General features: G+C 41.6%; 2 protein-coding genes across 6 annotated transcripts in view; one reads left to right on the top strand and one right to left on the bottom strand.

Moving 5' to 3' along the window:
* RIOX2 (ribosomal oxygenase 2) lies at positions 1-23,861 on the top strand. Of its 3 annotated transcripts, none has more exons than XM_050959223.1 (10): positions 1-174; positions 6,527-6,962; positions 8,069-8,188; positions 9,438-9,566; positions 12,749-12,852; positions 16,677-16,779; positions 17,700-17,862; positions 18,788-18,876; positions 20,306-20,416; positions 22,573-23,861. In XM_050959223.1, exons 2-10 carry the CDS (start codon positions 6,531-6,533, stop codon positions 22,729-22,731), a joined length of 1,410 nt encoding a protein of 469 aa, XP_050815180.1. In that variant the 5' UTR covers positions 1-174; positions 6,527-6,530; the 3' UTR covers positions 22,732-23,861. The 3 variants fall into 3 exon arrangements, with proteins under 3 accessions (XP_050815180.1, XP_050815186.1, XP_050815172.1); XM_050959229.1 differs by lacking the exon at positions 22,573-23,861 and adding an exon at positions 21,295-22,141 and having other exon boundaries at positions 17,697-17,862; XM_050959215.1 differs by having other exon boundaries at positions 2-174; positions 17,697-17,862.
* Positions 23,862-25,356: 1,495 nt separating this feature from the next.
* CRYBG3 (crystallin beta-gamma domain containing 3) overlaps positions 25,357-27,748 on the bottom strand; it is a 140,341-nt gene continuing 137,949 nt past the window's right edge. For all 3 annotated transcript variants that reach the window (XM_050955940.1, XM_050955949.1, XM_050955958.1), the window contains one exon: positions 25,357-26,974. In XM_050955940.1, the coding sequence (XP_050811897.1) occupies positions 26,886-26,974 (89 nt within the window). In that variant the 3' untranslated portion in view covers positions 25,357-26,885. The remainder of the gene's footprint in view (positions 26,975-27,748) is intronic.

Here is a 27,748-nt window from a genome sequence, read left to right as displayed (position 1 = left end):
TCCGACCCTTGGCTGAGGCTCAAGCGGGCTCCAGCAGCGGGAGGGGAGGCGGAGCCGAGGCCCCGTGACGGCCCCGGCCCAGCTGCGGAGGACGCGCCGCGCGGATCAGTCTCCTCCTGCCCGCTCCTCACACGCCCAGTCCCCAAGCTCCGCAGCGCGCCCTGCAGCGGGCCGGTAAGTGCCCCGGCGGCTCCCCCGCCTCGGCAGCCACGTGGCGGGCAGCCCAGCCAGGAGTGGCGCGGCCCGGCCGGAACTTCGGCCTCTCGCTCTGGCTGCCCGCCCAGCGCCCGCCCGGGCCCCGTCCCGCAGCTCCGGGGGTGTAGCGCCCCCCCCCCCCCCCACTGCCGCGCTCCTGCAAACCCGCCCAGGCTGCAGCCCTCGGACAAGCTTCTGCCTCTGCCCCCTGCTGGCCCTGCCCCCGCCCCCATTGCCTGGCAGGCCGCGCTGGGCGGGGATCTGGGCGGGCTCAAGGGGGTGTCAAAGCCCTTGTTCCCCTCTGTGCCCCCCCTTCTTCCTCGTTGTGGTGGGTGGAGGGCGCCTGGGGCACAGGTGGGTCTGGCAGGATGCGGTTTTCATTGTTAATGTTGAGGAATAATATCGATGTTTGTTTTAAAGCATTTCCCCCGGGTTAGTGTTTCACAGTTATGCAAAGTGATGAGCCCTCAGCATTTTAAAAACATTTGTATCAAGTTAAATTTTCACAGTTGTTGGAAATTGGGGGGAGGGGTCTGACTAATTGTTTAATGACCACAGACCAGAGGTTCTCAGACTGGGGGTCAGGACCCTTCAGGGGGTCACGAGCTGTCAGCCTCCACCCCAAACCCCACTTTGCGTCCAGTATTTATAATGGTGTTAAATGTATAAAAAAGTGTTTTTAATTTATAAGGGGGGGGGGTTGCATTCAGAGGCTTGCTGTGTGAAAGGAGTCACCAGTACTAAAGTGTGAGAACCACTGCCATAGACATTGGGATTCAAAAAGTTAAAGCTTTATAATTGCTTACACACATCCTGTCAGCTTCCTGTTTGGAAATTAAGTAAACATCCTTCAGTTAAACTCTGATATGTTTTCAAGCAGCATTTTTCTGTACATTCTGCCCATCTGTAAATTTCTGTAATGGATGGAAATTTGTTGCTGGTTTGTGTGTGTGCAGACAAATTGATTTTAGCTACCTTTACTGATAAAAATCGGATCTCTCCAAGCCTAGGCAGTAACCATTAAAATTTTCAGTTTAATGTGCAGGAGATAGAGAAGAGGGGAGTAAAGGATGACGAATCCTCCCTGTTAAAGTGGTTGGGGTGAGGTAGAGGCTTCATGTGCTGTTAAACAACCAAGCTATATGTAGACTGCATAATATCTTATATTGATAACCACTTTGATCCCTTAAAGGTCCTGGAATACAAATATTCTTCATACATACAGTACTACTAAAATGCAAGCCCCTCTGTGGCACAAGGCAGCAGCTAATTGACACACAGTACAACAGTGTGGGGACATTTCAGAACATCTATTTAAGTTTAATCTGAAACTCCACATTCACATTCACGCATGAAATGCTGTTTATCAGCCTTGCAAAGCTGAAGGCCTGAGGTGACCTTGCTGGGATTTGATCCAGTATCTTCAGGAGGCCAGGGTGGTCCAAATCCTGAGAGTGGGTTCCATCTGACATTTTGATTACAAAAACTAGAATATGAAATTAGTGATATACATTAGATGGATTAAAAGCTGGTTAACTGATAGGTCTTAAAATGCAATTGTAAATAGGGAATCGTCACTGAGTGGGTGTGTTTCTAATGGGTTCCTGCAAGTATTGGTTCTTGGCCCTATGCAGTTTAACTTTTTTATCAATGACTTGGCAGAAAATATAAAATCATCACTGATAAACTTTGCAGATGACACAAGTTGGGGGAGTGATAAATAATGAAGAGGACTGGTCACTGGACAGCTGGCAGTTAAGGGGTTGAGGGTGCGAGTCTGGCGTAGAGGGGGCTGTGGCTGGGCTCTGGAAGGGGATAAGTGTCAGAGCTGGGGGCTGGGGAAAGGGATGTGAGTGTCTGGGCTGGGGGTAGTTGTGGCTGGGCTCTGGTGGGAAGGACTGTGAGTTTCTGGGCCGGAGGGGTTCTGAGCTGGCCTCTGGAGTAGAAGGGGTGAAAATGTCTGGGCTGGGGAAGGCCTCATGGCTAGGCTCTGTGGGGGAGAGGCGAGAAACAGGAACTGGATTCTTGTACAGGTTTCTTTAACTCTCTACACATGGGGGAATTTTTTGTATATCTGTATTGTTACAGACATACTTGCTGACAGGTATTTTGAAAGAAATTACCAAAATAATTGAAACTGGTATGATTATATAGTGTTGTTTTGACAAATAAAATATGCAGAATTTTAAAATATTGTGCACAGAATTTTTAATTTTTTGACACAGAATACAACCAGGAGTAATATTCAGGTCACTTCTATTTAATTGCTCAAATCTTTGTTTATGAGCCTAAGTTTCTGCACTCCGGTTTGAAAATTTTGGCCTCAGATCATTGTTTGGCTTCAGTGATTTAATTCTAAGCAGTGATTTAATCCTCCTGCATTCAAAAATAAACAATGTAGAACTTTAGAACCTACAAGTCCCTTGAGTCCAACTTCAGCCAATCACTCAGAAAAACAAGGCATTCACATGGCACTGTTGTAGCCAGTATCGCAAGGTATGTATGTGCCAGTTGTGCTAAAAATTCATATGTCCTTTCATGCTTCAACCACCATTCCAGAAGATATACGTCCATGCTGATGATGGGTTCTGCTTGATAACGATCCAAAGCAGAGTCGACTGACGCATGTTCATTTTTATTATCTGAGTCAGATGCCACCAGCAGAAGGTTGATTTTCTGTTTTGGTGGTTCAGGTTCTGTAGTTTCCGCATCGGAGTGTTGCTTTTTAAAGACTTCTGAAAGCATGCTCCACACCTCATCCCTCTCAGATTTTGGAAGGCAGTTCAGATTCTTAAACCTTAGGTTGAGTGCTTTATCTATCCTTAGAAATCTCACACTGGTACCTTCTTTGTGTTTTGTCAAATCTGCTGTGAAAGTGTTCTTAAAATGAATAACGTGCTGGGACATCATCCAATACTGCTATAACATGAAATATATGGCAGAATGTGGGTAAAACAGAACAGAAGACCTGCAATTCTCCCCCAAGGAGTTCAGTCACAAATTTGATTAATGCATTAGTTTTTTAACGAGCATCATCAGCATGGAAGCATGTCCTCTGGAATGGTGGCTGAAGCATGAAGGGGCATATGAATGTTTAGCATATCTGGCGCACAAATACCTTGCAATGCCGGCTACAAAAGTGCCATGCGAACGCCTGTTTTCACTTTTAGGTGACATTATAAATAAGAAGCAGTCAGCAGTATCTCCCATAAATGTAAACAAACTTCTTCATCTTAGCAATTGGGCCAAGAAGAAGTAGATCAGAGTAGACTTGTAGGCTCTAAAGTTTTACATTGTTTTGTTTTTGAGTGCAGTTATGTAAAAAAAAATCTACATTTGTAAGTTACGCTTTCACAGTAAAGAGATTGCACTACAGTACTTGTATGAGGTGAATTGAAAAATACAAATATATGCACTGTAAAAATGATAAATAGTAATAAAAATAATATAAAGTGAGCATTGTACACTTTGTATTTTGTGTTGTAATTGAAATTATTTGAAAATGTAGAAAAACATCCAAAAATATTAAACAATAGAATACCAACTGAAATTTATTAAACAGTGCGATTAATCAATTACTTTTTTTAATCATAGTTCATTTTTTTTAGTTAATCGCGTGAGTTAACTGCTGTTAATCGACAGACCTAGTTTACATTTAAAGTTTACATTTAAAAACAGGTAAATGTGCCAAGAAGTTGATGTGATTGGTATAGGTCTTAAACGTACAGATAAACTCGTTTACATTTGTGTTATTGATGTATAGAAAAAGTCAGTTGTAGATTTTAACATTTTCAGCATTTTTACTTCTCCCCAGTACACTATGTGCTACCTTTCAGCCTTTTGAAAGTGTTGCTGCAAACTTCCACCTGTTGAGGCAATGTGATGAATTGGCTTTGTTTTTACATAATGACACACAAGCTTTTTGTCTACCTAGAATAGCAAAATAAATGAGTTTCAGCTGTACAATTACTAGTCTGTAATGAAAGGTTCCTAGTGACAGTATAAACCAGAGTGGATAAAAATCAATGATTTTTTAAAAAAATAAATAAAAAAAAATGGGATTTTTTTATTTTAAATCAGATTTTTTGGATAAAATGCTTTTTGAGGACAAAACCTATCTAAGGATACATTATATCTCAAAGATATCTCATCATGGAATAGGGATTATAAATTCTAATTCTATAGTATGAGACAATATATTCATGTAATGTTTAAGAAAAGTTTTGTTAATGAGTTCCAATAGTTCATGGATTAGGGACCCAATTTTATGGGGTTCCACAGGCTTCTGTATAGATTATTTAGGTTAATCTTTTTATCTACTCAATGGGACTCAGTGCTCAGTCTATAAGATACCATCAGAGATGCTTAGTTTTGCAGTTCTCAAACTCTGAATTTGTGTCTCCAGAAGTAACATGCTTGTTAACAGCAAAAATGTTTTTAAATAAATAAATAATATATAGAGGTGAGAAATAACAGACCTCAACTCTATTGTCCCTCTGCAAATTTGTGTACACAGCGTCAATCCCTTACCTCTCTCTAGAAGTGCAAAGTTTCAGAAAGTTAAATGAATAGAAGATTGTTGGGGTTGGAATAGATCTGGACAAGGAGAAGAAGTTTGGAGATAAATGTGAGAAGCAAGGGACATATGCTTGTTTTGTTAAAATATTATATGTTTGCTGTTGAAAAAAAATCCAGAATACTTAACATTGTTTTAGTTAAATAAAACAATTTAAATGTCTGTCTGGTGATGTGCTCCGAATATAGTATAGCAAGAAAATCCTCCAAATATTAACGATTAACCTGTTGAATTGGAGATAGTTCACCTCCCAATGACTTCATAAATATCTGCTTCAATGACCTTTGGAAATAAAATACCCAAACAATCATTAGTTTTACAGCTATATCAGAAAATAAATCTGAAAAGTTTTCAAAATAAATCAGTTTAAAAATGTATAGTGTGTACCTTCTAAAAATGAAACCTGCATCTATCTGTGAGTTGTGAAGAATATGTAGAATGCACTTTTATGTAGAAATCCATGATTAAATTGAGTCTTCCTGACTAGTGATTTAAATCAAATCCACCCTGGTATAAACACAAAGCTTGACTGTTGCACAAGATCGAAGTGCAGCCTTACAATATATATGGTTACAGTGTATAATTCTGTAGTGGCAACAGAAAGGCCTTCCATGTTTTGATAGTTTTAATGCTTTGTTAAGGTTAATGCCGATTTGATTCTTTCCAATGTAATTTTTTTCTCTTTTGTATAAACTGAGTATTGCCAATGCCTAGCACTCACAAATCATAAGATTTAAAAAATATAATTGCGTGTTAGTTGCCTTTGAGTCATAATATTTTATCTTTGGGGGAAGCTGCTCATCCTAAATTCTTATGTGATGATCTCAAGTTCAAAGTGAAACCTTAAACACAAATGCCTCCCAGTTTGCTACTCTGCTTACACTCTATCTCCTGGGGTGCTCCTGTTCTGTCCCCCACCCTGACTAAATAGGACAGCCAGTTACCCCGTTCATATCTTCTTCCATGTTCCCTCGCAGTCATCTACTCCCTACACTCACTTGTCCTTCTCATTTCCTTCCCTTTTCCTTGACAGTCCCCTATCCATCACATTGTACTGCACCCTTCTCAGCGTGTGCTTTATCCTCCCTGCCTTTTCCTGAACCCCTGATTCTTCATAGTTTCCTGTCATGTTTTCTAACACATTCATCTTCCCTACTGCCCCTACAGTGTCATTCCAGCACCTCCATGTTCTGGCCCTCCAATGGTGGCTAAGAGGCCACCATCCTCCCTGAGGTCAGGCTGGCTTAATTTCCCTCACCTCCACTGGAAGCCATGAGAGGTGTTGGCCATGTTGCCAAGGTCAGTTTGTGACTTCAGTGCTGCTGACAGAAATTAAAAGTGGTGACCATTCTTTGTAAGGGCAAAACTGTGAGCTTTAAGGCAGTAATCAGAAATAAATGAGGTGCTAGTATCACCAACCTCAGACAGCCAACAATCATAAATCAACCCTCCAGTTCCCCCCAAAATGTGAAGCCAGTTGCAGGATTGGGGCCTAAGTGAGCAACAGCTACCTGCAGAGGTCTCGGAATGGTTAAGTGTTTGTGAGAGGAACTGAGGTGCATGTAAATGTTCTCCCTGGTCCTTATGGAATGATTTGGAGGAGAGGAGGAGAATCTGAAAGGAGCTCTTCATGCAGTTCCCCTGCCCCAGATTCTCATGTATTAAAGCGAGAGGGGCTGATCCGGGTATGTAACCCCTGTAGCTGATTTACTGTATTGTTTCTAGTTGCCTTACTTTCTTTGTTATCTTAAACAGGAACATGTCGAAGAAAGGACGGAAACAAACTGAAACAGGAAGGGAAGTACATGTACCATGTAAACGAGCAAAGGTGGAAGCATCTTGCCCTTCTTCACCTATGAACTATGACAGCCCAGACAGTGTCTTTGAAAGTTTGATCTTTCCCATCGAAGAAGAGAAGTTCTTCAAGGAGTATTGGGAACAAAAGCCACTGCTTATTCAGAGAGATGACCCTTCAGTGGCTACTTACTACCAGTCTCTCTTCCAGTTAATGGATTTGAAGGAGCTGTCCAGCCAGGGTTTATACTATGGAAGAGATGTTAATATCTGCAGATGCGTGAATGGAAAAAAGAAAGTTTTAAATAAAGATGGCAAAGTGAACTATATGCAGCTGAAGAGAGACTTTGATCAGAAAAAAGCAACGATACAGTTTCACCAGCCTCAGAGATTTAAGGTTAGATCTACTGTTGCCCGTAGATTGTGGCTCATGTCCTGCTTATTATGTGTTTTTGTAAACTATAAATGCTGCATATTACTTAGTTGCTGTCTTATTTGCCTCAGTCAGGCTGGATGCACAGTGTACCGTAGTATATCACAATGTATTTTGAGCTGCTGGCCAGCAGGCTGACACCAATTACTTTATAAATGAACTATCTGAATTAAAACACTGTTTTATACTTTGCTCTATGCATCATCCTTCCATGCTGTAGCAAGAGGCACATCTAAAAGCTGATCTAGGGTGTAAAAAGATTAGAACTCCTCCTTAAAAGCTTGTTTTGTTACCATCATTATAATTTAGGGAAAGATAAACACACACACTTAATTATTACCCATCTTTATTTTCTTAAAATTCACCACCCACCCTTTTTTGTTATAGTTTCTGAGTGCAAGTGCAGGTTTTAATACTGGTTCTTCTGAGGCAAGGCAAGGTGTGAAATATTTCCAAAACACTCCACCTTCTGACAAACAAAACACACTAGTATTGAATTACAGCATAGTTAGTAGCATGCTGTCCATTTTAGCAACTGCTCACTCTGCTCTCTCTTTTTTTTGCTTGTCTTTCTTACTATTTAGTGTTCATTGTGCACTGACTTAGTCAGTAACCCTGGGAAAGAGAGGATAGTTCTACATGCAGTTTACAAAGGGATAAAATGTGGATACGCTGGGCTGGGTATTAGGCACAATTATGCCAATGTACAGTTTAATTTTGTATTGGCCTCTTGGGAGGTACCTGTTAAAATTGTACCCCAAATGTAATATCTCACTTAGGCTATTTTTGATTTCACTGTAGTCTTGGGGCACAGTGTCATATTTGGCATTTGAAGATGGAGTGGATACTGCAGTATAGAGCGTTAGTTGAATGCACATACATTGATAGCATTTCTTTGCCTCCTTGTATAAGGGTAGCTCCTATCACTTAAGTTCCTCTGTGTCTGAAGTGTGTGTGGACTGATACCATAGTTAGAGCAATACATCAAACATTAACTTAAAATAACAAACGCCACACTTGCTTTTAGCAGTGATGTTTATTTGTGATAATTTCACTTGCTTTCTTTAAAGGATGAGTTGTGGAGGATCCAGGAGAAGCTGGAATGCTACTTTGGCTCTTTGGTTGGCTCCAATGTTTACATTACTCCTCCAGGGTCCCAGGGTCTGCCCCCCCACTACGATGATGTTGAGGTGAGAGAACAAGCTTGCAATCTGTAATCTGTAAATTTACAAGCAGCTTTTTCAAGGGAGGAAGTGTGTTCACTTTATAGAAGTCATTAAATGGATCCATTTAGTGGGAACAGGTTTATGCTCTCTCTAGGTATAGATTTGGTCAAAGTAACCTACAAGGATTTTTTCATTTTAAAGACAAGCTAGTGAGTAATTGATGGTAATAGCCGGTTACATTCGCTTTCCAGAACTGCTGTGTGGGATTTTTCATTTGCTGCCGACAAGCTTCCCAGCAGGCTTTATCTTCCAGTGTAGAAGTGTTACAGCGGTGGCGGTGGTGATCTTAAAAAGTGACAAGGTCGGGTCAAAAAACCAATTTAAAAACTTCCAAGCCTACCTTTGTTACCAGTAACACATCGAGGGCCTGATGCTGAGAGATCCTGCTGACTTCAGGGGGAGTTGTAGGTTCCTAGCACTTCTTGGGGTCAGACCCTCCAATTACTAAAACTGTAAAAACATGGAAATCTTCTTTTCTTTGCAATTTCTTCAGCTTGTACAATTGAAATAGACTGGTTACACTCTGGTACTTGTGTAGTAGCACAGCACTGCAATGACTAGCTTGTAAATGCTGCCAGGGAAAGACTTAAATCTAGACGTGTCTTTATTTTACTTTTAAAAATAACAGAAACATTTATTACATTTTATTAAAAGACCAAAACCTGAAGTTTGGGACTTATGCTCCCAACTCTGTCTTCTTTTTGCAATCATATTTTAAAAATAAAGCAAATATTTTCTACCTGGTTTTAGAAATATTACAAATAAAAGGCATAAATGTCTCATCATGAATTAGAGGTTGTTTTTATTTTATTTTTAATTTCACTTCAGATAAATGCATCTAGCAGTTTTGTTTGTTAAAGGAATTTTAGCTACACAGAAACATACTCTCCAGCTACCTAGCACGTGCAGAATATACCTGTTATCTGTCTGCAAAGCCTTCTGATAGAATTCAATGTCCCATTTGGAACTGTTACGCGACTGGGTATTTCACGTGCTCTGTGTTCTTATGTGACTGGCAGAGAACTATTTTTGAACTTTTACAGAGCTCTGGGTGTCACCAGTAAGACCATCGCTTTGACTTTTTTTTTTTGTCTTTGCTATCTATCTCCCTCACTTGGTCCCCTGGGTATTTTCAGAGTTCAAAATTTGAGCAGCTGGTGGTTTGAGGCGCAGCATGGCTTTTTGATACATATTGTCTTGTGGCCCTTTGCAGGTGTTTATCCTTCAGCTGGAAGGAGAGAAACACTGGCGTCTCTACAAACCTACTGTGCATTTAGCTCGAGAGTATAATGTTGAATCAGAGGATCATATTGGGAATCCAACACATGAATTCATATTAAAGGTACTAGTATTCACTGCACATGGCTTTCTTGGCTTTAGCTGTGAAATATATAGTGTAATAACTTTATTTGCTGATACATTGTTTAAGAAGAATGCCCCAAATGTACAGTCAAACCTCGCAATAACGCGCCCCGCTATAACACGAAATCGCATATAACGCGATCATAGGTTGGATCCCCTTTAAGGCAGATACAACTTAAATAATGTTTTCACAGTACTGTACAGTACCAGTGGTCCCCAACACCATTGCAGGGGAGAGAAGCTGCAGCCCCGCACCTGCCGGGGACAGAGAACTCCGAGGCTGCTGGCCCTGGTGCTCTCTGTTCCCAGCAGGCGCGGGCCGCAGCTTCTCTCTGGCTTCAAGAGGATCCGCGGCCCTGCACCTGCCGGGGACAGAGAGCACTGGCGCCCTCAGCTCCGAAGTTCTCTGTCCCCGGCAGGTGCTTGCAGCCTCGGAGTTCTCTGTCCCCAGCAGGCTCCTGTCCCCTGCTGGGCACTAGGCAGCACACATCAATGCACCGTGTTGGGGACCACTGACAAACTGGCTTGAAACCCTGGTATACCGCGACACCACATTTAGCATGATGGAAGTTTTTGGACCCCAAATGTCGCATTATAGCGGGGTTTCACTGTATGTATAAAAATGACATTCAGAGCACTTGAAAGAGTCTGGCATATAGGGCAGTCAGGTATCTTATAGGCAAACTGGAGAATTGGTCTGAAATCCACAAGATTAAATTAAGTAAAGACAAGTACAAAGTACTACACTTAAGAAGGAAAAATCAAATGTACAACTACAAAATGGAGAATGGCCTGCAAGGTGGTAGTATTGCAGAAAAGAACGTGTGGGCTACAGTGGATCACAAATTGAATGAGAGTTGTCAGTGTGATGCAGTTACAAAAGGGGTGTCATATGTAAGACATGGGAGATAATTGTTCTGCTCTAGTTGGCACTGGTGAGACTGCAACTGGAATATTTGTGTGGTGCCTCAAACTGGCCACTTTAAGAAAGATGTGGACAAAGTGAAGAGAGTCCTGAGGAGTGACCCCCTATGTTGAGAACCCGCAGTCCTTAATTTATAGCAACTTAATGTTAATAATGCACTTATGTATGAACCAGTTTTCCCTTAAAGACTTGGGCTGAAATCCTGCTTTGCCTTACTCATATAAGTAGTCTGTTGAAGTCAGTGGGTCTATCAAGTGAATAAGGCAAGCAGAAGTTGGCCCTTAAAGTGTAGGTCAGCTCTGATGAGTGACTCTGTAAACTGACTTCTTTCTACCCAACAGATCTGTTCCTCTTTTGTGTATTGTTGAGCATCTAGTAACTTTATTCCCTAATCATCAAAATGATAGTCTAGAGAAAGGTAGATCAGGTAGGACAAATGATTAGCCATTGTTCCTTGTAATGTAAGGTCATGGATATGACCCCTGCAATTTGTCACATAAGGTTTCTTACCGTGCCTCAGGAAACCCATGATTTAGAAAAGCAAGACAGTTCAAAGTTATTAATAATGAATCATTCTTTAAAGAAGTAATAAACCAATGTTAGCATTCAGTTACAATCTCTTCTGTTGTAACTCTCCTGCGGGGAGCTGCCAACAGGGCTCACCCCTTCTGGAGAGTTAGGGTACGTCTATACTACCTGCCGGATCGACAGGTAGTGTTTGATGTATCAGGGATCGATTTATCGTGTCTCATCTGGATACGATAAATCGATCTGCTAATCGACTCCCGTACTCCACCTCGGCAGGCGGAGTAGGCGGAGTCTACGGGGGAGCCGCGGCAGTCCACTCGCTGCTGTGAGGACGGCCAGGTAAGTCAAACTAAGATACTTCGACTTTGAGAAGTTGCGTATCTTAGTTTGAACCCCCCTGGCTAGTGTAGCCCAGGCCTTAGTTGCACTCCTTGTAGGAGTTGTTCCTCTCTAGGTGAGCTGGAACATAAGTTGTTAACTCCACAAGTCAATCCTTTCTAGTTATGATAGATAATCAAGACAATTTATTAACGGCAGAGGGAAGCTTTTTAAAAGGTAAGTGAATCACGTGGTTTACCTGTGACAAACCACTGCTCTTTATAAATGGAGAAACATAAGTGATCTTCCTAAATCCTGTGAAATTCTGTAATTGGAGGATACCTTTAATTCACCTACTTGAAGAAGCCATTTGAAGAGTATTCACTTAAAATCTTTTTTAAGCCCACTAATCTGCTTAAAGAGTGGTTTGAACCTAGCAATTAAATGAAATTTAAGATTAAAATATATTTTGTGTTTTACCATCGTTATTTTATGACTCTCTCTTGGAATGTGTTGTCCAGGTATTCAGCTGTAAATTTAGCTTTACTTGCAGTAGCAGTCACATATCTAATTATTCCTGAAATTGATTTTAAAGTTAACCAAATTCTTGGCAGTGCTTACGTAACATTTGATCTTGGGAACTGAAGCGTGTAATTTGGTGGTAGCATATTCTTGCAGAGCTGTGCTGGGCCTGAAATATTTTTCTGTGATGAGTTTCTTTTAGTGGTGCAATTTTTTTTGTCCTGGTAGTGTTCCTTTGTCTGTTCTCTGCTCCCTCGTCTTCATTTTCTGTTATTGCCATTCCACTAAATTGCATCACTTTTAAAGAGCCCTTTCTTGCAAAGGTTGTTAAGCCAGGAGGATGGGAGAGCAGGGGGAGGAAAGACAAGTGGTCATTTTGTTTAAGACCTGTTACTAGAACTGCTTAAACTGTGTTTAAAAATACATTAGTACCTAGCATAGATGAGTTTTTTATTAGTGTTCCTAGCTTTTTTCCCCCCTTTCGAGGGTGTTAGGTTGGATCCAGATAGCATTTCACTTGTTTGTCGCTCTTTCACTGTCTCACTTTGTCAATGGGCCAGTCTCAGTCACTTCTTAATTTTGTGTGTACCTAGTTTAGTGTGCATATTAGTAAATTTTAATTTGCTTAGACTTCACAAATAATAAGGAAGAATTTAGTTCAGCTCTTAGGCTCTCCAGCCTTAAGAGGGTCCCCTTTTGTAGCTTAGCTATGTGGCATGTAAAGGAGAGTCTACTGTATTGCATGATTTTATATTCAATTGTCAGCATTGCTATCTAGGGAGTAATTTCTTTATTTTGCTATCATTGCAGAACAGTAGTTACCAAGAGACTCAAATACTTAATTGTTTTTTCCTTCCATTTTCTTTTAGCCAGGAGATTTGTTATACTTTCCAAGAGGAACTATTCACCAAGCTGACACTCCTCTAGGGGGATCATATTCTACTCACGTGACCATCAGCACCTACCAAAACAAGTAATTATTCTTTATCATTTTCATAGCGTGGCTTCCTTGGACACAGTTTGGATAAATGCTAACGGTGACCTAAAATGTGTGTGTTTCAGAGAAGTGGTGCTATCTGTTAGCTAGAGCAAAGGCCTTGTAGTTGGGGCTCTTGGGTTCTGTTCCTTGTTCAGCCACTGAACTTGCCATGTGACCATGGGCAAATACCCTAGCTTTTGTGCCTCAGTTCTCCATCAGTAATATGGGGATAATATTTTACCTGCCTCCCTTGCAGGGCTTTTGTGAAATTTGTTTGTTTGTAAGGTGCTATGAAATCTTCTGATGAATGATACCATAGAAGTAGAACACTGTAATTAAATCTAAGCCAGTATTCATGTAGGAGTAATAAAGGTTTGTGAAAGCAAATCATTAGTTAAAAACATAGCAAGTAGGCTGCTTTTAACAGAATCATTTTTAATTACTTACTTATTACTTACCAGCTGGGGACTTTAGGTGGACGATAAGGTGACAAGTACAAATTCAGTGTTGCATTTCATACATTCTCTCACCCACTGGAGAGGTTATTGCACATCTGTTAACACAGAGACTATTAAGCACGTCAAGGCTGAGTTGTTAGTTTTTTTTTCTCCTATGCTGCTGTCACCAGGCACCCAAACTGTCCCTTTATCAAAATATCCTCATCCTACGCCTTTCAGCCTTTCCCCAGAGATCAGCTTCCACCTCAACATTGTTTCCTACACCTTCCCCCTGCTGGTGCTTCTTCCCACTGGGGGATTGCTGCTCCCACTTAACCTGTTTCTCCAATGCTGGCCTCTGATTCAATGGTATGGGTGAGGAATCAGATGTGGGAAGGATTTCTAGCAGTAGGGGTGTCTCATCCTGCCCATATTCCAAAGCAACACATTCCTAATATACCAGGTTTCATAGCTGCTGGAAAATCTGCAGGGCCCTGGAGTAACACTTCTTACTTGAGTCACAAGTGACCCTGTAAAATGACCAGCTTTCAGATTTTCTCCACCTAGTTCATGTTCTAAAGCAGGGATCAGCAACCTTTCAGAAGTGGTGTGTCGAGTCTTCATTTATTCACTCTGATTTAAGGTTTCGCGTGCCGGTCATACATTTTAACATTTTTAGAAGGTCTCTTTCTATAAGTCTATAATATATAACTGAACTATTGATGTATGTAAAGTAAATAAGGTTTCAAAATGTTTAAGAAGCTTCATTTAAAATGCAGAGCCTCCCAGATTCGTGGCCAGGACCCAGGCAGTGTGAGTGCCACCTTAAATCAGCTTGTGTGCCGCCTTTGGCACACGTGCCATAGGTTGCCTACCCCTGTTGTAAAGGTTGAGATGAAATGGCTTTGAGCAGAGGATGTGTCTCTCCCATACAGTAGCTGAATCTTTACTGCTTTACGGTGGGATTCAGTTTTGGTATCAAAAGTTACTTTACAGTGTGTTCGCTGCTTGTATTATGGAGAGGCAACATTAGAACCATACTTCCTGACCAGCTTTTGGCCTAGCAGAACTCATGCTGTCTTGTCATGGTGCAGATTTTGCTGAGTAAATTCACTGCTTCATGGATCCACTTGCAGTGATCAGTTTTTATTATCAGAAGAGGAATTGCTCAAATCAGTCCTTACAGCTATTATTATATCTATCAAATAGTATTGAAAGAGGAGGATTTACACTAGATTGCATCAGGTCCGCGTCACATAATTGCTGAAGGCCTGAGAGGCTGGTGTTGAGTGAACATACATAATCCATCAGCTATGGCGTAAGGCAGTGCCAGTTCACTGAGTTACTTGAGAAGCAGTACCATCAAGGAGCATGTTCCCTAGAGTGTTCTGAGAATGAGCAAGAGGCTAGAAGCGTGCTGTTCCTTTAACAGGAAAACTATGACCTAGTACTTATCCGTGCTCGTCAGGCTAATGGTAACAAGATGGAAGCTTCCTTCACATTCTCTTAAGAATCTCGGGCAGCAATCTTAGGAAAAGCTGCTACTTTGTATTTCTCATGCCTGGGGGGTAAAGTGCAGTGATGAGACTGACTGTAAATATCAGGAACATGTGATACGTGCTGTTTGTTTTGGGGAAAATTTCCAAGTGCTCTTACAATGCAACAATTATCATAGTTGTCTTTTGTGCTCTTCCTGGGCGTCATGATCAGTGTTTCTTGTAAGCGTTGTTTTCCTTGGCTGAGTGACTGAGGGCAATGGAATGAATGTGATGTTTACTTGCAGTCTTAGCTTGTGTTCCACTGACTTCACAGAGGAACAGCAGGATGGGGGTTTGATTATGTAGGCAGTTTAATATGGCTGGGTGTCTGCATTCATCAAATAATATGTATGCCCAAGAAGTGGATATGCAGAATTCTAAATACACCGCCAGCTGTAGTGGTGGTGCACTCTGAACATATATTACACACAAACAACTATTATAAGAAAACCTAAGGTTGCAAAGTTAAGCACTCAAAAGGAAATGCCAGAATTGAGATTCTTGTGCAACCTTAACTTGTGCCTGTGCCTCAGTCTGTGCTCAGCCAGTGCCAGTCTCTGCCCTTCCACCCCCACAAACTGAACTTCCAGTCAGTTTTTCTTCCTCTTCTTCTCAATTCCCAGGCCCACCTCTTGTCCCCTCTGCATTTGAATCACACTGCTGCTTCCTTCCCACTGCCTGGAGGTGGGGAATCACTGAAAGCACAGGAGAGTGTCTCCTTGCTCTCAGTTTTGGTGGCAGGCTGTATTGCAGAGCAGCAATTACAGAAGAATCTGCCTTTGCCCCTTCAGACTTGGGCTGAAGCATGCTTAGTTGCTCTATGGGGATGATGCATGTGTAGCCAGGTCACACTAGGAGCTGTGAGGGGAGGGAGTGTGCTCTATGAAGATGGAATCTGAGGAGATTTTAGCTGCTGAAGTCCAAGAAGTTTCTGCTGAGTATGTACAAAGGGGAGAAAAAGATGGTAAACTTTTCTGAATCAGAGGTGGTGGTGGTATTCATGTATCACTTGTATTACAGTGCCTAGAGCAGTGGTCTCAAAACTGTGGAGTGTGCCTCCCAAGGTGGGCACAGAGGAACATCTGGGTGGTGGTGGTGGGGCCCCAGCCAGCCCCTGTGAGGGGGCAGGGAGGGAGCGCCACCCAGCCCCAGCTCCGTTTCAGCCCCTGGCCACATCCCTGCTTCCAGCCATACCTCACTGCCGGCCCCTGCTCCTGGCCCAGCAGGGGGAGAAGGTGGGGGGTGGGGGGGAGAGGAGAGTTTGGCTCTCATAGAGTGCAGTGGGAGATGGCAGCCATTGTGAACGAACTGTGGAATTTTCTGAAGATGATTATTCATCAGCCTCTGAAGCAAAAACTTTCACCTTGGGAAATAATGGCAAAAAATTACCATTAATCCTAAAACAAAATTTTCAAATGTAGCCACTGCATAATGGTTCAGTGATTTTTTTGGAAAGCTGGTCTGCATTATTTTGTTATGACCACTGGAGTCAAAGGTCTGACATTGTGCTCAATTCCTTAAAGTTTTCAATTTAATTTTAACTCATACAGTAATGGATTTGTGGATTTATTCATAAAGTCTCCATACCCAAAGAGGAAGTGCGGTGAAGTTGGGAAGGATACCCTGTATTTTTCAGACATAACTAAGAATCCTTAGCTTTAAGTGCAAATCTAAACTCAACATTAACAAGCTGTGACCAATGCTAATAAAGAGAATCTTGCTTTATCCAAGTTAGCTATACATAGCTTCCACTCTGTGTAGACGAGAAGCAGCTTCGATAGTCTCTTTGAGCCTTATTTCAGTGTCACCATTTCAGTTGTTTTTGTTTCCCTCTACCCTGCAGTTCTTGGGGAGATTTCTTGTTAGATGCAATTCCTGGGCTTGTGTTTGATACAGCGAAGGAAAATGTGGATCTACGGACAAGTATACCAAGGCAACTACTGATGGTAAAGAGATGAGATTGTGAAGGGAAATGTAGCATGAATTTCTGTATGTTAAAGAAAGGTTCAGGAGAATGCAGCTCTCTTGGAGGGTGGGGATAGCTCAGTGGTTTGAGCATTGGCCTGCTAAACCAGGGGTTGTGAGTTCAATCCTTGAGGGGATCATTTACAGATTTGGGACAAAAATCTATCTGGGGGTTGGTCCTGCTTTGAGCAGGGGGTTGGACTAGATGCCCTCCTGAGGTCCCTTCCAACCCTAATATTCTGTGATTCCCTGATAGCCCTATTGACATGTTGGCCCCATTACATAGTACCAAAACCACCTCCTTTGAGGTTTGCAGTTCACCTCCATTTTCAACCCCAAGGAATAGGCCTCCCACAAGCCATGTCCAGGTTGTTGAACTGCCCTCTCTACATATCCAACATGCTCCCAAGCTCCGACTCTTTCCTCTCAGTCGTGGTGTTGTTTTGGGGTCCCTCTCAGGTGCCACTGCCTTCTGGTGGAATTCTTTAGTGATGCTAAGACTTGTTTTCACTACCGGGGTAAGTTGACCTGTTATGCTACTCCATCTATGTGAATAACTTGATTTATCCCGGTGTCCTAACTATGCTGCATCAACGGGAGATGCTCTCTAGTTGACTTCCCTTACTCTTCTTGGGGAGCTGGAGTACTGGTGGGTTGACTGGAGAATGCTCTGCCATTGATTTTTTTTCACTTTTTCATGGAGAAAAAACAGTTCAAAGGGATACTGACAGCCCCAAATGTGAGGACTCTCCTCATGCAACTTCAGAGACGCCACACAGTAGCATGGTTCCCAGCATCTGTAATGCTTTGAGGATTTTGACCCATCCCTTCTCTAGTGAATTAGGATTGTCTCTGATGATTAACTTGGGCACATGTGTGAGAGGCTCTGTGTGTTCAGCAGGTGGATATAGCTGACTCAACAAGGAGATTAAGCAGCTTTCTGAGAAATCTTGCAGACCGGCTGGAAAACACCAAAGAACTGAGATCCTCTGACATGAAGAAGGATTTCATCATGAACCGATTACCACCTTTCTTGGGGAACAGCTCTGATCCCTTGGCTCCAGGTGGCATTTAAGTTTACTCTTGATTCCTTTGGTGGGGGATTATGATTACTGTCTGTATTGTGGTAGCATTAGAGGCCTCCGTATGGGAGCAACTCCCCATTCTGGTAAACACTTTGTGTGCACACCTAATGCAGTCCTTGTATGTAAGGCAAGAGACAACCAGTGGATACAGAAGACAGATGGGAGCACAAGGTAGCAATGAGATGGTTATTAGTGTAATGAGCTCTGATAACAGCACATCAGCTGCCTGACCATGGCACCTGACTTGGCACTGGAGGAAATTTCTGAAGCTTTGCAGCAAGTGCTGTCAAGTGATTAGATCACAGAGATTCTACCAGTACTTCCTACCTCTTGCTCTGCTACTGACTGTGTGTGTGACTCCTGGCAGGTCATTTTATCTGTGCTCCAGTTTCAGTGTAGCCTTCTGTAAAATGGGGCAAATACCTAACCTTCCTGTAAGGAGGGATGCTGTGCTGCTTAACTAATGTCTGTTGAACTGCTTTGAGATCCATGCGTTAAAGGTGCTGATTGGGGCAAAGTGATAATAGTAGATTGTTTACATATGAGTGAATTTTGAACTGAATACTTTTCTCTTTAAAATGAGTGAAGCAAATGTTTAATGTTGTGTTTGATTGTTAGAATTACGTATTTATTCTGAGTGCATATTGTTTTAACTGGTGGAGGTTGTTGCTAATATGCCAGCTTGCTCTTGTAGCTATTTGCATCTGATGAATCTGAGTGTAAATGCCTCAGAATCTGAAAGAATGCTCTTTCCTCCCTGTATCTGAGAATAAGCAGAACTCAAAAGTAGAGCTATTCATGCCTAGACTTTTTCTTCCTGTAGCTTACCAAAGCTTAACGAAATTCTCAGCAAAGATTGGTTTGGTTTCCGTCCTTTCTGAAGGACAGTATGTTTTTCTCTTAGGTGGAAAATTACCAAAATTAGACAGCAAAATCAGATTGCGGTTTAAAGATCATGCCATAATTACAGTGGAACCTGATCAAGACAATTCTGTAAGTACAATGAAACTGCCTCCATAGATGGTTGCTGCTTTGTTGTGTTGTCCTGGACTATTTGTAGGAGTGTTTGTTTAGTTGCTCAGCATCTGATTAGGATTTGTCATGAGATTTCAGTGATGTAATACAATTTTATTCTACAATGTATTGTTTTCATTTTGAAGTTCTACAAAATAGAATTACTCTGGGATTTTGTGTATCATACACAGAGCTTTCACCAGGAATTGGCTAATGGCCTTATATCCAGAAAAAGCTTGGTACCATATACTCAGATAGCTCTTGCTGCTCTCTGGCAAAGGGGATTTGCTTTTGAAACACATTCTTTTCAAGATAGGACATTAAATAGGACTTAAAGTCACTTCACCTCTTTGTGCTTCAGTTTCCCCTTATCTAAAATGGAGAGAGTGATCCTTACCACCTTTGTAAAGAGCTTTGAGATCTACTTATGAAAAGCACTATGTAACAGCTAGGTCCTATTATTTGTTTAAGATCTTGTGCAAGAGGGTGCAGCTATGTTGACTTCAGTGTGGCAGCCATGGCCTGCATTATGATTGTTAAGTAACCCTCTGTGTGTCTGTTACCCTTGGACCTGCCATGCTGGCTGTGGGTACTGAATTGTTCCATGGAGGAGATGGTAACATCGTGATCTCTGATGAGTATTCTTGACACAATGTGAACCAAGGCCTGCTGGCAGAGGTTTTTTCGGAGGGGAAGGGGGTTAGTGGAGAAAGGATCTAGACTGACAGTCATAGAAACTAGTCTTCTGTCTACCGCACAGGCACAACAGGTAGTATGAGTTTCCTTGCCTTGGCAAGCCATGCTTGGATTGGAGGGTTTACCCTTAGGAGTCAGAGGGCAACTGATCCTCTGTCACAGAAACTACTACTTGCAATTGGCAGACAATTGCCCCCTGGAATTTGTGAGATAGTAACAAATTCAGATCACTGCTGACTTAGGCCCACTTTGGGCCTGTGACGTAGACAAGATACGTATCCTAACAAGCCATCTAGTACTTTATGAAGGCCCTGCAGGATGTGTACCCTGAAGGAAAGTCCACGTTGTAAATACCATAACTTAAGTTCCATTCTATAGTCTTAACCTATTGATGGCTTTAGTTATGAAGGCTGTATCTACCCATGGTCCTTTCTGCCTCACATGGTCCAGGGGAGACTAGGTGCCTGCCCCCATACACATCTGGTCAGCATTATAGGCTGAAAAATAGAAGTCTCTGAAAGTCACTTCAAGACTAGCATTCTGCAGCCTTGTCTCCACTAAAGCAGGTGGCACCTGGACTAGGGTGGGTAGTAAAGAGTTCCTGGGTTAGTCTTAAAATGAGCTGCTTAAGTAAGGAGGTAATTCAATGTGATCAAAGCAATTAACTTATCCTGTCTTGTGTGATAATGGTTTTCCCCCTGCTGTCTTTTAGGAGGAGCTTCGCAAACAGATGGTTTATGTCTATCACTCTTTAAAGAACAGGAGAGAGAGGCACATGATGGGGAATGAGGATGATGACACTAGTGAAGAAGGGATATCTGAGGTTTGTTGTTTATTCTTAAATGTCCCCATCAGTGCTTAGTGCCCCATAACCAGCCCTAAATGTATAACAGAGTGGACTGTATTCCTGCAACAAAGAGAGAGGAATCTCTACAGCTTCTCATGTTTAAATTGTTGTTTCCCCAATTTAGGCTTCGTGTAGATTGCTTTTTAGTCAAGATGTGCTGGAAGATTAGTAGAAACTCATTGCTTTTCTCACTCCCCTTTCTATGTGCTCTGCTGCCCTCTCTGTCAAGACGAGTCAGACGTGAGAGGAAGGGGCAGAAGCCAAGTGCGGGCATACTGCACCTAATTCTAAACCAGCCAGAATAGCTGGATGTTTCTACTAGCTATTTCACTGCTGTTTGTTTTAACACTAAAACTATGAGGATCTGGTGCCATCTTACAGACTAACAGATGTATTTGGGCATGAGCTTTCGTGGATATGCCCAAATAAATCTGTTAGTCTTTTTAAGGTGCCACTAAACTCCTCGTTGTTTTTGTGGATACGGACTAACTGGCTACGTCCTGATACTTGTTTTAACACTGGTGACATTGCAAATGTTCACCATTAGGTTCCACAGTCAACACCTTAAACAGCAGTGTTCCACCCACAGTTCTTCATTTCTCTGTCCGTTTGCAGATTCTGGCATTGCCGTTCAAAAGGGTTTACTCTGGGCAACAGAGCTAGTCAGGTTTGTTTTTTATTCAAATAACCTCTTACATTCTGTGGAGACCAGACAGTGTGTTGGCTCAGTCTGACCCCTGCACTTCACATTCTGTGTGATTTTTAAAACTCATGCAATAATTAAGTTATGGGTCAATAGAGTTGTGTTTTGTTTTTTTTTTAAATCTAAACTTCATGAAGATCTCTTCCTTTAGAGAGCCTGTGATTGGTGCTTTTATCGCTATGCCTGAAGGGATCCTCCCTTTCTTGCTCAGGACAATGTTGATGACTTCAACAGTGTGACTGGCCTTCGCTTCATCTGTGATCATGTATATTTTACTGAGCAGAGTGTCAGTGCCTCTGGGATGTGTCCGAATGTCTGATTAACATAAATCTGAACCAACTAAAGTTTTGACCTGAAAGAGTTGAGAGTGCAGGATTCTTCAAAAACAGCTATGCTGTACAAAATATTTAGAGGCAAAAGATATTGTAGGCTATTTGTCTAGCACTTGTTTTTTGCTTTGGTAATTGGAACCAGGCTTTACATATGCCTCATAACTCTTGTACATGGGTTGTATAACTTAAATGTTGCTGTGCCACCTCAAATAGTCTCACTTCGATTGGCATTTTAATGTAATAACACAGGCCTTGTTTATACTAGAGAAATTTGGTGTGCTTGACTGCTATCTCCTGTATTTGTAGCAAACCATGTGTCTATGCTCACGATTTCTTCCCTGGCACACAGATATCCTGCACTGGCTTTGGGATTAGACTTCATGTAGGCAAGTCTAATCATCGTGTGAGTCTAAGGCAAGGCCTGGCACAAATCCCCCAATGTGCCTGACCTTGCTGCAGTGAGGACTCAGAGTAGAACAGGGTCACAGCAAAGCCCCCCTCATATCAAGTAGCACCATGGTATGGAGTCCCCAAACCATGCCTTCCGATGGCTGATACATCCCTTGAGAGCTCCACTGCAGGGGCAAATGCTGGATTGCCCAGAGAAAAGAGGAAAAAACATCAAGAAACAAATGACGAAAGTGAAGCTTGCTCTCTCTCCCTGTGCACTCATGGAAAAACCCTCAGGCCCATGACATCTCTGTGACCACTGGTTGTGGCTACCACACCCTACCTACATGTGGTCTTTAAAATAGGCAGTGGTGCAGCCCAAAAATATGAATGAGGTAAATGTGACACCCCCCAGAGCCACTATTCTCCTTTCATCAGGGAGCTATGTACAGGGGACGATAATCCAGATGCTTCATGTTCCCGGAATAGCATACCTACTGTGGATGCTCTGCACTGTTGGTGTTTATGCTTGTATCACATCAGTGCAGGTCGTGATGGAATAACTCTCTAGTGCAATGTGTTAATACATATGGTGTTGTGGGAGAGACTTTGTAAAATATCTGCATGTTGTTTCAATTAGGCCTTAATTTTACCCTTGTCTGATTTTTTTTTTTGGGGGGGGGGGTGTGTGTGAATTTCCTTTTTAGACTCATGGATTACGTTTTCCTTTATCACACATGGATGCATTGAAGCAAATCTGGAGAAGTGCTACTGTCACTGTTAAGGAACTGAGCCTTAAATCAGATGCAGAGAAAGAGAACCTTGTGTTATCACTCTGGGCTGAATGTCTCATTGAGGTAATCTGAGTCTTTCAAAAATCAGCCATGTTCCTGGAGCCTAACATTTCATCTCTGGAGTATGTACTGACCAAGGACCATCTGATTCCTCCTCTTCTATGGAGCTGCTGCCTCGTATTGACAGCAAAGTAAAAAATGGCAACTGGTACAATATACAATCTAGTGCTGTATTTCTTTTTTTAAAGAGGCTTCACAATCACCCTGTTCTGTATGCCTTAGGGAAATCTAAATCCAAAAGGTAAGGTGGCTTAAATGTAAAATGAGGATAATTTAGGCAGCGGGCCACAGTAAGTAAGTGCAGCAGGAAAGGAGAAGAATTGGTAAAAAATTGTAATAACATCACAGCAAGTGCAGACTGAGCAGTGAAGCCTACATTTAGCAAACTTCACTTTTTAAAGTTAAAATTCTGTAAAGAGGCCTTTGTAAAGGCCTAAATATGTGCTCTCTCTTGCAAGGAGTAGGTCTGTCTCACTCCTGCTAAAACCAAAAGAACTATTTAAAGAGAGTAATTCCTTTGTGACAGTTTGTTTGGTAAGAGTCCCTGCAGTTTAGCACACCTCCCATCACCATGATTCTTGCTTTAGCTGTCCCCTGCATTAAGAGCAGAGTTCAACTCCCTGTATTTAATGCCTCTGGAAAATTGTGCCTCCCTGTACTATTGCCTTTTTGCACGAAGGGTGAGATGTGCAAAGAGGGACTTAGGCACCTAATATTATGGATTCCAAACATCAGGAATAGGATTTACACAAGCCAGCAAGGCTGCCTCAGAAACACTGAGGTGTGGTTTAATCTCCACCTGTCAAAGCAACCTAGGTGGTGCTGCTGTCCCCTGACTTCCACACAATAGCTCAGTGGTTAGAACACTAAAGATGGGGGGGAGACCTGGCTTCAGGTCCCCAAACCAGTGTGTCTGTCTAGTGTATTCTGACCTTCAGTATCTCCCACTGAAGTTGTTCCTCTTAAGTGGCTTTGCCAGTGCAGAGTGGTGAAAATTTAGAATTCTGCAAGGTGAAGGAACAAGGGTTGTTAAGTTCTAAATGCCTAATGTAGCTGTGAGGGCTGGATCCACTACAGGAGTCATTCAGTAAGAAACAGGACCACTGCAACAAGAATGTAGTAAAATTGTGTTGCCTGTCTCACAGGTTTGTTTACTAAGTAACTGTCAATGTGTCACTTCTTGTTTAATCTCAACCATGGTGACTTTCCTTGGGTAAATGTCTCACTAGGTCATAGAATTTAACTACAGCACAAAGCCATGCTGAAAATTAAAGCCAGTGAGCTTCTGCTGTGGCCCACAGGGAGACTATCATCGTTGGTTCTCAAATACCCATCTTATTTTTGCTCCTCCAATCAGTGCACACCATGGTGTATCCAGAAAACGACAGCCAATGTTTTTTTGCTGAGCCTGCTTGGTCTTTAAGAACTAGTAAGGGAATGTGTATAGCACTGGGCCAAAAGCTACTTCTTGGCTGAAATCTCAGCTGATGGGTGGGGTTTTTTTCCCCTAATTTTAACATCCAACATGGAGCAAACATTGTGGCCTCTGACACATTTTTAAAATATGCCTAAGCATGAAGAAATATCTACCTGCCTTATTACACTGCACATAGAAGAATTTAAAGTATGGCCATTAGTTACCTAGAACCTGCAGGAGGACTGCAAACAAAGCCACAGTTGTTACAATAAAATGAACTACCCTGTGGCAAATAATGTGACTAACTCCCATTTCAAGCCTACAGTTGTCTTTGCATGGGTTTTCCCCCACAAAATGGGTACCTGCTTCAAAGGTGGGGTGACAAGACTAGTCCAGGTAAATGACTTGTGGTAAGGCCGACTAACCTGTTTTTCACAGCTCTGCCCATCATCAACTAGGAAGTGAGCCTGCCAGCAAAGAGGCAGAGGTAAGTACAAAAACAAACATTCATGCTGTTCGGTGTCCCTCACCTGAGACACAACTCTGTCTATAGTTGTGTTGTCTGGCCCTGGGGAAACAGGTTAAAACAAATTGTGCCTTTTCTCCACAGCCTTGGGAGAGAACTGGTTACCTCAATGCTACCCCATCCCCACCTTTTGTAAAAAAGGTACCACACCAGGACTTTGTAGGAAATATTACAGTTACTTAAGACCTATCATCACGCGCTAACAAAAAAAAAATCTTCTGCTGGAGGAGTGACTGAATTTCAGGGCTGAGCGAAGCATTGAAACAGCATAAGAAAATTGTAAAGGTAATATCTCTGATGCAGTTTAAATAGACACTCCTATTCGTTCAAGAAGTGCTATTAATTTTAGTGACCATAAAGGCATATCTTCCAGCATGCTATCTCCCTAACTCTGAATAACCAGCAGCACTTGAGTATTTATCTCCTATATGCGGGTACTCTGAAATGGCTTCACAGAATTGAGGGTCAAAGGTAAACATGCAGATATTTCACATCCTGTTGTAATAACTGTTCCTATGCAGATTTTTAATCCATTGAGAGAGAAAAGTGTCAGTCAGTGTAGATATGCCATTTGTTTAAATGCTATAAACTGGTGTTCTGGGGAGGGAAATCACTCCTCAGTGATTTAGCTAAAAACAAAAATTATTGCATTTACACAGTACAAAATACTACAAGCTAAAGAATCCTCCAGAAGTTTTTACAATTAAAATATACATGCTTTACTTTATTATATAACACTGATACACCAGCTGTGATCTACTCATTGTTTTGAGGGAAAAAGGATTATATTACAACTAGAAAGCACAAATCATATTTAAAACTTGTGGTATATTGACAGTCTATTATAGAAAAATCTACACAAGTGCTTCAATGAGAAAATATATACAGTCACAAACCTAGTCACTTACAGATCTGTATTTGATTTTGGCTTTTAGAATGTAAAAGTAAATAAGTGCAAGTAGGTACAGGTATTCAAAATATATCACTCTGGAATTCCCCCTCATACAAAAATAAACTTACACCTGTTTCGGGCTTTAGGATGAGATATTAACATAAAATAGCTATAGGAAACAATACAATCGTTCATGTTTTGGTTTAGCTAATCTGTACTCCTCCTTTCAGAGTTTAACAAACAATACAAAAACCACAGGAGCCAGAGAAGATTCCTCACTTAAAAGCATTACATATTGAACTGCATTCTGGGGGAACTTCATAATGGAAATTTTAAACACTTTCTCCAGTGGGTGAAAGAATAAACTGAAAACCATGGACCCCTTTTAATACATTCTGCCTCACATAAATAGTTAACACTTTTTTCCCTCAGAAATGAAATGCAAACGTTCTTTATTAACTGAAAAAAATGTTGCATAGCATTGAGATTTCACTGAAGGTTGTGCTTCTGGAAGTCACCAGCATCTTCAGGTCTTTTCCTAAAGAATGAGCAATTGCTTCAGCTGAGAGACACAATGCTGATGTTAGCATGCATCAGGTTGCTTCTTTAACCTTCCCGCAGCACAAGGTATTAATTAGCACACATACAAGATAGATTTGTTTTGTAAAGGTGCTATTGAATATACTGTAGTTTTAAGACCAAAATGTATTGCATTAATTTAACCTGTATACTCAGCAAGGCCTTCTAGAAAGTTAGCCTGATCCAGTCTATATTTGCATGTATGACTCTCTACCTGTATATGAAAGTCTACTTTCTACCCTGACTTATGGGCTGGCACCTCGCCTATTATGGTTTAATGCAGTACTACTTAAGATAAGGGCTTAATTTTACACAGGTGATCCAAAATCTCAGAACATCTCCTTTCGTTTCTCCTCAAAGTCTAGTTCATATTATACCCTAACAGGTCACACAGGAAAGGCTATTTAGCAATAAACTGCCAAGTTTTTGCTACTGTTATCAATCTTTAAGTGAAGGCAAAGATTAACAGGACTAGTGAAAGTTAAAGGAACATAAGCTTAAATGGTGCCTCAAGAAGAGGAAAACCTCAACATGGAGTCATATGTGAATATTAGGAAAAAAACATTACATTAACCTCGCCTTGCCAATGTGCAAAATTGAGTTGTTTGGGAGTCAGTGTCTAACACGAAGACGTAGAGTGGACTTGCTGAGTAACATTCCAGTGGCATGTGACTTCAGTAGTTCCTTCTCTCAAACACAGTGTTCATAACACACTGAGGGCCATATTTCCAGGATCTTTGTAGTGGTTTTACTCACAATATTTCAATGTCCCATTTCTGTGAGAATTCACTCTCCAGGGGATGATTGACAATTACGTAGTTCTTGTCATAATAATTTCCTCCTAAAAATAGAAGTTCATTAAAGCAAGGTAAATGCAGCATACTTACAAACAAACCAGACTGACTCTTGTTCAATGGAGTATATATATTGTACATTGAAAATTGTGTCTATAAAACAGAAGTCTGAGTAACTTTGCAACGAGTTTTTTCTAAGTGAATCTCATGTTAAAGATGGACTTTTTCCTAGAGCAACCAAAAGTTGCATGAGGTTTTGGAGGGCGGCAGGGGTTTTGGAGGTGGAGAGTGGGTTATTGTCACTGGGAGTACAGCATTGACTCTTCATGTCTTTGGGTGTTAATTTATTCAGCTGTAAAATGGCTACAGTGCCTGTCACTCTGTCCAATGTCATAGAGGTGCTGTGTCTTAATGAAATGTTCATAAAGAACAGGAGCTCTCCACCTTCCACTCCCTCTATCTACTCTTGAGGGTTCTCAGCTTCTTTCTACTTTAAACACCACTACTTGTCAACTCCACCCTGTGTCTCTTCTACTCACTCTCTCCAAGTCTGCAAACTCAATATTCACTTGACCCCTCTTCCCCACACTTCTTTCCATCTCCCTCCACCACAGTCAAATTTGAGTGCTTTGAATTTCCCCGCTCTACTCAGAGCCTTTGAATGGAGAGGTTAATAGCATTCAAAAGTTACACACAACCTCTTCTCTGCTGCCTTTATACTCCTGGTCCCTCCTGGAGATCTTTGTCCTGGGTCTTCTGTGATTGTGCCCTTTTTCTCCTCACCTTGCTGACTGTACCTTATGTCCTTCCCTGGAGACACA

Source organism: Gopherus flavomarginatus, chromosome 1 (genome assembly GCF_025201925.1).
Source record: "Gopherus flavomarginatus isolate rGopFla2 chromosome 1, rGopFla2.mat.asm, whole genome shotgun sequence".
Lineage (NCBI taxonomy): Eukaryota > Metazoa > Chordata > Testudines > Testudinidae > Gopherus > Gopherus flavomarginatus.
Note: the sequence above shows the minus strand (reverse complement) of the source record. Positions and strands in the feature narration are given on the sequence as shown.